This window comes from Chiloscyllium punctatum, chromosome 6 (genome assembly GCF_047496795.1).
Source record: "Chiloscyllium punctatum isolate Juve2018m chromosome 6, sChiPun1.3, whole genome shotgun sequence".
NCBI lineage: Eukaryota > Metazoa > Chordata > Chondrichthyes > Orectolobiformes > Hemiscylliidae > Chiloscyllium > Chiloscyllium punctatum.
In genome coordinates, this window is record NC_092744.1 from 29,131,739 (window position 1) to 29,144,803 (window position 13,065).

Genomic DNA, 13,065 nt, shown 5'->3' on the forward strand with positions numbered 1-13,065 from the left:
CCTTTTTCGTTCACTCCCCAATTCGCTTCAAAAGAGCAAAGTTGGTAAATGTTTTGCAGCAAACACATTTCCAGCCTGCTGTGTAAGAGAATGGGATGGCTTCGCTGCATCTTGCAGCTGCCATTCAAATTAACACTTATCCATCAAAATCTGAGATAGGGATCAAAGCATTGGCAATTTAGCGCAAAAAAAAACACAAAAAAGGGGGCTGAAAGGCAAGGAAAAAAGGACTGCTCAGATATGGTTTACAGCCTTGAGGTTGGAATGTCTAAACCTCATGTCCTGTGTAGGTTCAGTGATGATTATTAAAAATTCCCAAGGCAGTGGTGATTGAGCTTGACTATGGCATACAATGTCGCTTAGGTTTTCCAACCTAAAGTCTAATGGCAGCCTATTAAAAATGAATGTGCTGCTTTTGATGGCATGGAATAAAACATTATAACTGTCACATCAGTATTTAAAAAAAAAAGAGAGGCATGTTATGGCCTTGCAAAACTTAACCAAAACATTTGATGCCTGTATGGAAATAGTACACACAAAGAGTATAATGCAATTGTGTAAAACATTTGCCAAGGAACTCTGCTTGGAATTTCTACCTTTACAAGTTTGATAGCTGCCTGTACTGTCAGGATATAGACAAAACATTATTATGTTGCCTTCCTGATTAAACTGTCTAAAATGTCCAAAATGTAACATGCTGTGACCAAGCGGCATGTTACAAAACACTGATGGTGTATAAATTGGGACTATCCAATGAGAGATGGAGAAAGATTAGGGTAGTCTGGAGTGGAATAAAGACGGTTTGAAATTCAAAAGAAGTGTACCTCTGAGTGAATTTACCAGGTCGCTAAAGATACTTTCTTACTTTTACCTGGGGCATTCAGGAAAAGGAATAAAAGTTGTGTTACAAAGTATAAGGAATCACTAGTATTGAAAGAGGTTCGCAGTAATAAGAGATCACTCAACTGACAGTGTATAATTTTAAAAATGCTGTGCTTGACAGTGGTAATTAGTGAATACTGTTCTTACAGAAATGGATTGAAGGATAGCCTCATTCATTTATATCCTTGACCATTTTGCACTTATCTGTGGAAGTGGTTTAATCATGTTACCCTCTGACCTTTTTCAAAAGCATCTCTTTTGTACATCTCCCAATGCCTTATGTATCTGTAGACTGCAAAAGGCAAACAAGTTTTATTTTTATTTTTACCTTGATATTCTGTGATGGAAGCACTCCTTTACCTATCAGCTCTTCTCCTTACCCTGACCTCGTACACCAACTGATGAAGCTAACGTCTATCAATGCAGTTCAGAGCCAATAGAGGCAAAACAATCCAGGCGCTCAGTTCACTATGCAGAGCAGTGGCAGTTTAGCATGATGTGAAAGCGTACCATCCAAATTCAAATAGCACATCCAAATAACAGAGGGCTCCCAATTTACAAATGTCCAATTTACGAATGTAATCTTATACAGTGGCATAATTTGAAAGACCTGATGTATGAAATTTCCTGTACTGATTAATGGCTCCATTGTGCTGTCCTGCAGTGGGTTCCAACTTGCTGACAAATCGACTTGCAAACAGACTCCAGTTTGGAATCCTTTCCCAATTCCAGGATGCCTGCACACTCAGCTGACAAAACAGCTTGGTATTTCTACAACTACACCTCCAGCACAATGCGCCAGGCAGCTCTGCAATGCAGAACCTAGTTTTTACATTTTGCCATATTGTGTATTTAAATACATAGATTTGATTACTGAAGAGGAAGGAATGACAAAAGGGCAAATCAACTAAAGACGCTCTATATCCCTTCCCAAAAATTAAAATCAGTCTTCCATTATCTCTTCATGACCTTCTCCAGTCCCACAACCCTTTGAGAGCTCTATACGTATCTATTTCTGATGTATAATGTCAACAGCCTTGGTTCAATTTTAATTCAGACTGAGATTCACATGGGGCCTATCTCCTCACCCTTCTATTCTGGCATGTATTCATGGTTTGGTGAATAATCACCACACACCTTCCCTTGGGTAGAGAACTCAAGAGGGAGAACATATACAGTGTTGTCCATTAGGTACCAGCTCAATGATAATCCAATGGCACACCACCAATAAATAAAGAAACAAAGGCAAAATCAAAACTGAAGAATAAGAACAACATTAAGTATCTAGCCAGCTAAGAACAGGATGGCCAAGGGGTAATTTTAAAAATGAATATTTGTTAAAAAGTTTTAAACTACAATATTTAAGAATGAATAAATAGTAAATAATTCCACAGACAGATAAATAACCAATAAAGGGATACAAATAGTGCTACTACAGGATATGCATCATTAACAGCAGAAAATGGCATAAAAACTGTAGAGCTACTAAACGATTATCAAGAAATATACTAGACAAGACTATAAATTGTGATGATATTGTGACTTTAAGAGGTGTATTTTGTCCCTTTTTTAATGAGGAAAGGTTGAGACACAGGCAATGAGCCATCTGCTCAAAGCCATTAATAAACAGCTTGTAAGCTTTTGGCATTTCTTAAAAAATTGGAACGACAGAAATAACCTGAATGGATGGGATCAATCTCCCACAGAGCCAGGAATTTTAGTTTTAGCTTTCTGCAGTTGCTGGAGTCTTGAAGCTGAATGTGGAAGCTTTTATTCCTCTCCCTGTTACAGTTAAAACCTGGGATTCTCCTGCTGCTTCTAGAATTGCACATGAGACAATCTATTCTGGCCTTTGCCAAGGGTGTGTTTATGTGATGTTACTATGTTGGAATTGCTAATTAGTGGTAAATAATATATGTTAAACATTTTGAAAGAGTTAAAATTAAGTCAATTCTTCTGTTATATTTTATTTTGTTGATATTTTAACTGTAGTGTAAAAATAAAATGTGTTTTGCTTTAAGTTGATAGTTTGACCAATCAGATTGCATCTGGAACACAACATCCTACACTTAGCTGTAAAATAAGAAAGAGTTCAGGTCTAGACTACCTTCTTAACATATTTTGAGGGGTTTGGTCTGGTTCATAACAAGAAGATCAAAAAACCTGTACAGATATTCCAGATAAAAATGGGTAGTGGACTGATGATCAATAAGGTGACCTAACTCAGGACAGGAACAAAATCTCTAGGTCTGGATGGATTGTATCCGAATATATTAAAATAATTTAAAGTAGCAGAGCTACCACTATGGTTGCACAAACAATTGTTGAGAAAGGCAATAATGCCAAGAACTGGCTGTCAGCTAATTTGATTTCAATATACAAAAAGAGAGTTAGAAAAACTCCAGCTTTGCTATCTCAATGAAGCATTCTCTGATTAAATGTGGCATGGCTTAGATATATGCTTGTAAAGTGCCCTTCACATTACATTTTGCCTCATGAGCAATCTGAATACGAAATATTGAATATATCAAAATATATGGTGGCTCAGTGGTTAGCACTGCTGCCTCACAGTGCCAGGGACCCAAGTTCGAATCCAGCCTTAAGCTACTGTCTGTGTGGAGTTTGCACATTCTGCGTGGGTTTCCTCCGGGTACTCCGGTTTCCTCCCACAATCCAAAAGATGTGCAGGTCAGGTGAACTGGCCATGCTAAATTGCCCATAGTGTTAGGTGCATTAGTCAGGAGGAAATGAGTCTGAAAGAGTTAGTCTTCAGAGGGTCGGTGTGGACTTGTTGGCCTGTTTCCACACTGTAGGGAATCTAATCTAATCCACTCTGAATAGACCTCATTTATTAAATTTTAAATCATTTCTTCTTACAAAGAGAGTCAAAGTGAAAGCAGAAGCGAAAACATTTATTTGAACTGCACTTTCTCAAAATAGTAATGCATAGCAAAAAGGTCATCAAATTCAGTGGGCTCTGAAACTTCATGAATAGAGGGAGGAATATTCAAAGTGATTGCTCAGATTTATAAAAAACGGGTCAGCAGGTCACATAATACATGCTTACCATACTTGTGTGTGTGTAAACTTACTGATGCATGTGCGACCATCTGCATGGATCTTGTACCCACGCTCGCATTCGCAGTAAAAGGACCCATGGGTATTGACACAACTTTGTTGGCAGCCTCCATTGACCACAGAGCATTCATCAACGTCTGCACAGCAATAGAGAAGTAAACATTCAGGCTTGGGTGAAACACAGCATAATAATATTTTGAGAGAAAAGAACACTGGTATATTAAATGTAAAACACACCATTGAATAAATAATCGGTAACCATTCCTGATGATACATCAGCAGTCTGTGCCAAGAATAGTAAAACATTTCCTGCAAAATTGAGATGCTGTGGCTGATCCGAGAAGGGAAACATTGGATGGATGGTAGCTGTACTCACATTGTCCTTGGCATCACCAAGCTGCTACCCAGAGCTCTTGGAAGAATTCAGCAGCTTTCCCCACTGTCAGGGAATGGTGTAGCCCACAGTAGGATCTAAAGTAAAACATTCCTTCAAGCTGTATTGGGCCCAATTTAAATATGGCATTCCAATGTGCAGTCATCCCTATTTAAAGTGTCCTCATCATACTAGATACACAATACAAGACAGGAGTCAGGAATGAATAGCATAGGAAATATATAATGGACGGAAGATACCATGAAGGGTGGTGCCTATATTGTGGAGGTGATCGAGTACTTGAGAAGAACTGACTTGCATTAAAGAATTGAGGAGCTTTCTGCATCCAATACATTCTTGCTTCAATGTAGGAGATACAATCACAGAATCATAGAGATGTACAGCACAGAAACAGACCTTTCCATCCATTCATCCATGCCCACCAGGTATCCTAATTAAATCTAGTCCCATTTGCCAACGATTGGTCCATATCCCTCTAATCCTTTCCTATTCATGTAATCATGAAGATGCCTTTTAAATTTTGTAATTGTACCAACCTTCACCACTTTCACTGGCAGCTCATTCCTCTGCACACCACTCTCAGCATGGAAAAGTTGTCCCTTAGGTCCATTTTATATCTTTCCCCTCTCACCTTAAATCTATGCTCTCTGGTTTTGGACTCTCCTACCTGGGAAAAAGACCATGCCCCTCATGTTTTTATAAATCTCTATAAGGTCGCCCCTCAGCCTCAGATGCTCCAGAGAAAACAGCCTCTTTCTAAAGCACAAACCCTGCACCCCAGCAACATCCTTGTAAATCTTTTCTGCACCTTTCAAGTTTTACAACATCTTTCCTACCACAGGGAGATGGGAATTGAATGCAGTACTCCAAAAGTGGCCAAGCAAACAGCCACAACATGACATCTTAACTCCTATCCTGTGAATAACGGGCATCATATCCAAAGTTGGATACTGCACAGATTATTACAGTTAGGCACATGTGAAAGCAGTTGGAGCATGCACCATGTTGTCAGAGAATTTATTTTATATTTTGGGCTTATAGATACACAATTCTACGGCATCACAGTAAAAAGAGTGATGGCTACTTCCAGTTGACATTGTCATAAAATAGAGCTAACAGCAAAAATATGGATTAAAAAAATGTTTTGCTGGGGAAACTGAAATTTCACACTAATGCAACTTTTGTATTGTAGCTCATTTGAGCAAGGAAATAAATAATAAATTCAGTAACAACTCAAGTTATGAACAACTAAATCTATTTGACAGCTGCAGAGTCAATGCCAAAATGCAAAGGAAAAGCAATTCCAGCCAGAAATAGCAGGGAGCTCAAAGTATCAAACCCTGGAAGCTGCTGACTCCAGTCAATAGTTAGATTGAGAGTGCAGGGACAATAAAAAGTCCCGAAGAGCTTTCTATTCAGCTTTATACAAAGAGAAGGGAAAAGGAAACTATCTTTATGAAAGTAAAGCCTGGAGGTCAAGAAAAGATTTGGTGCTTTTTGTGCTTAGAAAAACAAATAAAATGATGCAACACATTGACTTAAATAGTAGATGACTGAGTGAAGTCCACTTTGTCTGCCCAACTCTTTCTCACACCCACAGCAATGTCATGTATACCTTCCCAAAGTCTCTGAGATATTTATGAGGATGTTTGCCACTGTGTGCATTTGTTATTGTTACTGTGCAGTTTCCTCCTCCCACATTCTCCCATCCTCCAGCAAAAGCACTGACACACACCAGTGCAAATTGACAGCAACTGTCCGTCTGAAACATACTTTACATGAATGGTAATTTTACAGTTTGAAACATGGGTATTAGCCAAAACAGGTCAGGCCATCTAAATCTGATCCTGTGCGTGGTTTCTATTGGGAATCATTAGACAGTGAGGTGAAGCAGAAACTTGGATGATTTATCCCCTTATTAGCTCAGGGCACTGAGAATACATGTAGCATCCCTGACATCAGTTTAGCAATAATTCATGAATTCCAAATGACTCCTAAATTGATAAAACATTACAGTACAGAAAAAGCTCACATGGGGAATCAACTATTCTGTGGTAGCCTTTCCCAATGGTGTCATCAGATCAGAGGTTGCAAAGATTTCACAAAGTGACAAAAGCAAAAGCAGCCTTTCAACATTCTGCAGAGACTATTTTTATTTATTTTGCTGTGGAGAAACAAAACTGTTGCTATGCCAAGGTCAGAATTCAGCTTCCTTTCTCCCAAGTGCAAAGATTTTGTGAATAGGTGCATTAGGGAGATTATAACAGTGAGTCACAAAGGAACTACTTCACAAATGGATAAATCTTCATCATGTTAAAGGAGATTTATTAAAATGATGAAGGGATAACTAAGCAACAAATCTCTTTGTCTCTTCTAATTCGAAATCCACCTGAGAGCCTTCAGGACTGACTCTCCACTGATGTACCGAAGGGTTGCTGCAATGTTAAAGGTGCCATCCTGTGACTAAGACATTAAACAGAGACCTCAATGGCTCCTCAGGTAGTCTTGAAAAATGTTGGAACAGTACTTTGAAGAATAGCAAGGCAGTTTGCTGGGAAGTCAGGAAGTGGGTTATTCGCTGCAAGAATCCTAGCCTCTGATCAGCTGCTGTAGTCACAGTACTTATATGGCTACTCCAGTTCGGTCTCTGTACACCCCAGGATGTGAATAATGGTAGATTCAGTGATGGTAGCATCATTGAATGTCAAGGGGCAATGGCTAGATTCTCTTTTATTGAAGATAGTCATTTCCTGGCACTTGTCAGCTGAAGCCTGGATACTGTCCTCAGCAAGAAGCAGCTGCTTGAGGATTAGGAGAAGCAGGCCTCTCCAGGGCTTATGTGGAATCAACCACAGTCCAAAAGTAGAGCTTCAGATGAGGAAAGACATCTGAAGGTCTATAGTTGGGAGAGGGCGAAGGTTTCCTATGGCTGCCCATATGTAAACTATAACTGTCTAGGCCACTTCTAGCCCTGGGATAATTAACCTGAGGAAAATCATCACAGTTGTACTGTTCAGGTCTCAGGCTCATGTTGCACACAGGCCTCGATGACACCATCAGAACCCAATCCGCAAACTCAAAGAAGAACAGTTCTTTACCACCTGCATTGTAAAATCACAGCTGATGGGATTGGGGAGGGAAATCAATAGCTCAATTCCTCTGGCCCAGTTCAAGCACCATCATGCCCAGTTTCCAAATTGGGTAGGGGGAGAATTTGTAAAATTCCCTCTTAATAATGCTCTTTGCGCATACCCAATGTGAGACTTTCAAACAAAGAAATAAACCTGAAATAATTTAATAGGTGGTGGCGTTGTTTTTTGCGTAGCAGTCAAAGCCAGCTGCTCCACAGCTAGATGTATGCTTTCCCCACCTTTTTCAGCAAGAAGCCCCACCTAACAGAGCATCTTAGAAGCATCATTACAGGGCACAGTGGTCACTAAAGGTCTATGAGCAGACCCTGCATTTTCAGTCCCACAGCCAGGATGGTAATCAGTTGGGGTCTTGTAGTGGCAACGAGAGGGGAGCACCATGGTAGAGATGGGTTTGGGCAGGGGTGAAAGTGCTCAGATGTAATACAGAAAGAGCACTTGTGAAGCTGAAGGCAGATCTTGGCAGAAGGGGGCACCTAATATAGAAAGCAGGCCAGGGAGAGGGGCATCTCCCATTCCAAATTGCTCACGGCCCAAGCAAGATGATGTGTGGAGTAGCCACCCACCATCCCTCTGCACCACTACCTTATTTCCCCCAAATACCTTCCCCCTGCCCCCAGCTTGTCCTTGAGCTCCTCCTGATGACTGGAAATTTGAGTCCAGAGGGCTCCTAAGGGCTATTAATCAACCTCAATTAGTGCAAGGGAAAACCACCCACAATTCCGTGTAAACTGAAAGCAAGTTGCAGTTGGTAGGGGGGTAATTTAATACACATCTCCCACCCCTACCACCCCTACCAGGAGGAAGCATAAAATTCGGCTGCTAGAATATAAAGCTAGTTTCAATAGTAACTCTATATTTTCTCTATACATTCACAAACATGACAATTCCAGATCATTGTTCAAGTCCATGTGGTTCATTATTGCCCTTAAAGGAATGAAATGTTATCCTTATAGAGTGTGAACTGTAGGGTGGCTCTAGATTCAAAGCAATGTAGTCAACTCTTCATTGCTCTGTGAAATGCTCTCATAAATCGCCCAGTTCTATTAAAATACTACACAAAGACTGAATAAGAACAAAACAAGACAATCTTCACAGCATTGATCAAGGCATTGGGTACGATCAAGGATCACCTTTTCCTTTTGACCCTTTAAAGCCCTCTTCACTAATGTCTGGGACTGGCTCCAACATAGGATGAGCTGTCAAACAATAGAATGGCTCAAAGTTAAATCACAACAAATGCTAGAAATGTCCAGCCGGTCAGGCAGAGAAAGAGAGATAAATGGACCCTGTCAGGTTTCAGCAACAGGGAGTCATGTAAAGTAGGTCAGTGCCCAGCCCACTCCCTGTAATACAGGATGGGCAGAGGCCAAAGACTGGCAATTCATCCACCAAATGTAAGTCAATAACGAAGGGTCAACTGAGCTCATTAAAAGTTCTACTGACCCCGATAATCCACTGCGCACATCACATTATGGCTGGTGGGTGTTGTGTAAGGCATTCAGGACCCTGGGATGACTTTGTAATGACGTCGTGCAGCTGCAAAATGGAATGTAAATAGAGCAGCATTGGCAGAGTTAGAAGACACTAAACATTGCACTCTCTGGAAGCACACCAACAGACAGTAACCATCTACATGTATAGGAACACAGAGATGACAGATCAGTCATTAACTCATGTCACAGCCTGGTATTCCTTTAATTCCTATGTAGAGGTGTACTCAGTAGTGATGTTTAATAGTTCTACTTGAAGTCTAAGGTTAAAGAGAGTTGTGACTTTGCATTCTCCTCGATCAAGTTGTCTCAAACATAAACTCAAAGCATGGCATCAAACCACACAATAAATGTGTGGACAGTTGTATGGGTGTGGGCTGACTTTTTAAAAATGTCTATATGAAGAGGTGGGGGCTGTGGAGTAGTGGTAATTTCAGTAGAATAGTAACCCAGAACCCAGATTCAATGCTCTGGAGACAGGAGTTCAAATTCAACAGTGACAAATAGTGAAATTTCAATTGAAAATAAATTAGCCTATCAGCAACAATTTAAAGAAGGAAAAAACAACAGACCAGGGAGGGCGCTTGTGTGCTGCAGTGATTCTGTCCCTATTTCTGAAGCAGAAGGCCTGTGTTCAAGGTCCCACCTGCTCCAGAGGTCTTTAATAACATCTCTGAACAGGTCAAAGCAGACTTGGGGGGGAGTGGGTGAAGGGGGTCTGTAGAAATGTCTGTCCTGGGCTGGGATGAGTCTACGTACATCTCATGTAGTAGCTCTACTTTGGTGTTCAACAATAAATGATGTTCTTTTCCAGTCAGGTTTCCTAAGTATTACACCAATGACTTCCATCCTTATCTGCCTGACAAAATCTGGGTTTCAAATTCAGTCTCCCCCATCCTTGTACTCTACTGTTTCTCTCACTGTGATACACTGGCCCTAGCCTTCTCAGGCCACTCAAATACCTCATTGGCTCTCTCCATGCCGTACTGGCAGTGCCTTCTACTGAGCTTTGCTGACAGTGATGGAACTGCCAGCAGTTAGATTCGCCAGCATATTCACCAACTCCCAAATGAGTTAACCACCATTAACCAATTTAGCCTGGCCACAGCATATCATAGCTGTAAGTCAGCCTTGTGAAGAGCAAGTAGGCTTCCAGCTCCCCCAGTAAATTTCTGCCCAAGTGGCCCTGAGTCAAAATCTTGGAATTGCCTCAGAAATGGCACATGGCATGCTGCGGTTCATGAAGGCAGCTCATTAGCACTTTCTCAAGGACAATTAACGGTAGACAAAAACTGTTGGCTAGTCAGCACTACTCTCATTCCAGGAATGAATGGAATAAAAGGCCTCCTGATGTGAATCCCACATTCACAGTTAATGACATTTCATTTTGTTGATAGATATAACTGCAGTAAACTTGTTTGTAATTTCCTTTTTTATACAACTTGCAGTTCAAAATTAGGTCATATTACAAAAGCATTGATTGAAAAAAATTACATGACATTTCAGTTTTCTGGCTTTCCTTGTCTGAACCTGTGACTTGGATCTTCCTCAGCAAGTTGGCAATAATATGTGCTGTTTCTTTCCTAAATTATGAATTTCATATCCACACTCCTTTAAAGTCTTATTCCTGATGTTTATGGATCAAAATACCTGGCACCAAATGTTTTGAAAATCAATATTAAATATAGGCCAGTTGGAAATAATTTGGCTCCTTAGGGAAGATGTTGCTGAACGATCTGCATGTAACAGCTAAACCAGAATACTCAATGACTGTTTAAGAGTGTATTCACCAAGTAAATCTGATCGAGCCAAAACCTGAAACTGACACTCATGCTCCCTCCATACTCTCAGGACCAGTCAAACACATCCTGAAGCTCAGATGTCAGCTATTTATGAGTGCCTCATGCGACAAACAATGTATGGAATGAAATTGCTGGTGCAGGGGCAAGCTGAAAATTAGAGACTTTTTTTTTGCCTAGGGTTGTGTATAATTTATGAATAATGCTGCAGCTGTAATGATAAATCAGTCCCATAACAGCAGAGCATTTACACAGATCAAATGATACAAGAGCATAACCCTGTATTGCCTGTACGCATTCACAAGTATAAATCAGCTCCACATGTGTCTGTCAGGAAGCCACCTATGGGTAGGATTTTTTTGGACGGCAGAATTTCTTACTATACCACATGAAATAACTGCACAGAGGCTGGTATCCTTTATTTACATGTATACAGTACATGGACTCTGACCAGCCAGCTCACAGCCAGTCCTGAGAAAGAGGAGAGTCCTTACATCTCCTGTTTATTTTTTTTTGACACTCCTGTTTATTTTTTTTTCATTTTTTTTCATTGCATCCACACTCCTGCCTAACTGTGATAAGTGCTTATTTTTCCCCAGCACCCATGTTGCGTGTGTGCAGGTGTGAGACACAGTGAAACACCTCCTGTTTATATCTGTCAGCCAGAGATTCCTGATTGGGCCAGGTTAACAACCCCAATCAAGGATCTCATAGTCAATGAGATCCACCTGGCTCTCGGTCCAATCACTACACCAAATGAAGAGTCAGCGGGGAACATGTCCACTTCAATACCATCTGCCCAATAGCAATCTGGCCTTGTGGGAGCAGACATTAATTTGGGCTTAATTTGACCACAGATAGTCTCTCTCAACAGATGCTGCCAGACCTGCTGACTTTCTCCAGCACTTTGTTTATTTTATTACAGTCGTCATCAAGATCAGCTGTTTAAGGTAGAATGTTCTTGATACAAGACAAACATGCCATTCTTCAGATTCAGACTTCTGAAGGTAGGAAATAGTTTTAAAGCAAGTTTTACTTTTTTAAACATTCCATCTATAGATTCGTGTCCCCACACAGAGTCTTAGAGTCATAGAGGTATACAGTACAGAAACAGGCCCTTTGGCCCAACTCGTCCATGCCAGCCAGCTTTCCTAAAGTGAACTAGTCCCATTTGCCTGTGTTTGGCCATATCCCTCTAAATCTTTCCTACCCATGTATCTGTCCAAATGTCTTGTTACATGTTGCAATTGAACTCACCTCTATCCCTTCCTCTAGCAGCTTGTTCCATATACACACCACCATCTGTGTGAAAGAGTTGCCCCTCAGATTCCTTTTAAATCTTTCCCCTGTCATCTTAACCTATGCCTTCAATTAATGGCCATATACGGGTATAAACTCAGTTCCCCAATGACCTGACTCTCTTGTTGGTTACAAAGGCAATTAGTTTCCTGTTTGGGAAAGTAAATTTGGGGCAAGAATAGTCAAGGGGATGGTCTCTGAAGTCTAACATCTGCCCTTGTCTCATGACCCCACCTCACTACAACTCACACCCTGTGAAGAACAAAAAACACTTCTCATTGCTCGGTCCCCAGAAGAATGGCTCACTGCTGGCATACTTCCTGAACAAAAAGTTACTGCTTCCTGGATTGCAGCTTTAGGTGACCTGTTTCGCTAGTCTTGAGGGTAAGATACCCTGATTGTATTCCAATAGAAAAAATATAGGAAAAGTCTGGCCACAGGAACAACTGCTGCTGATGAAGTTAGGACTAGGGAACATGGCCTATAATTTAGACAAAGTCCTTTCAAGAGTAAAATCAGGAAACATTCTATTTGCAAAGAGTGGTGCAGTTTTGGATTGCTGATCTGTGAATGGCAATGGCTGCTTGGTTAATTGTTAATCTTAAATCTGAGAATCATAGCTTTGGTTATTAAAAATATAAAAAGATATGAGGCATCATTGGGAATATGATTGTGATTTCACTGAATGTCACAGTGGGCTCAAGGGATTAAATACTATTCAAATGCCATGGGGAAAAAGGTCAGGATTCCGCAGTTTTGACCACGTGTTTTAATTGCACTAATAAAATCAAATTCTTGTATTACCACAAAATAACAATGAATTACTCCGCTCTACTCAGAGTGGTTACAATGTGGAGGTAAATCACGCAGGTGCATGTGAAGGGAAGCTAGATAAGTACAAGAGGGAGAAAGGAATAGAAAGAATGTGCTGATGGAGTTAGATGAAGGTGTGTGGGAGAAAGCCCATTGTA

The 13,065-nt window shown here is 40.6% G+C and overlaps 1 protein-coding gene across 1 annotated transcript in view; it reads right to left on the reverse strand.

Annotated features, from left to right (window-relative positions):
* LOC140478814 (uncharacterized) overlaps nt 1-13,065 on the reverse strand; it is a 309,839-nt gene that overhangs the window by 91,715 nt on the left and 205,059 nt on the right. Inside the window, exon 6 of the mRNA XM_072572218.1 lies at nt 3,975-4,097. Within this exon, the coding sequence (XP_072428319.1) occupies nt 3,975-4,097 (123 nt within the window). The remainder of the gene's footprint in view (nt 1-3,974; nt 4,098-13,065) is intronic.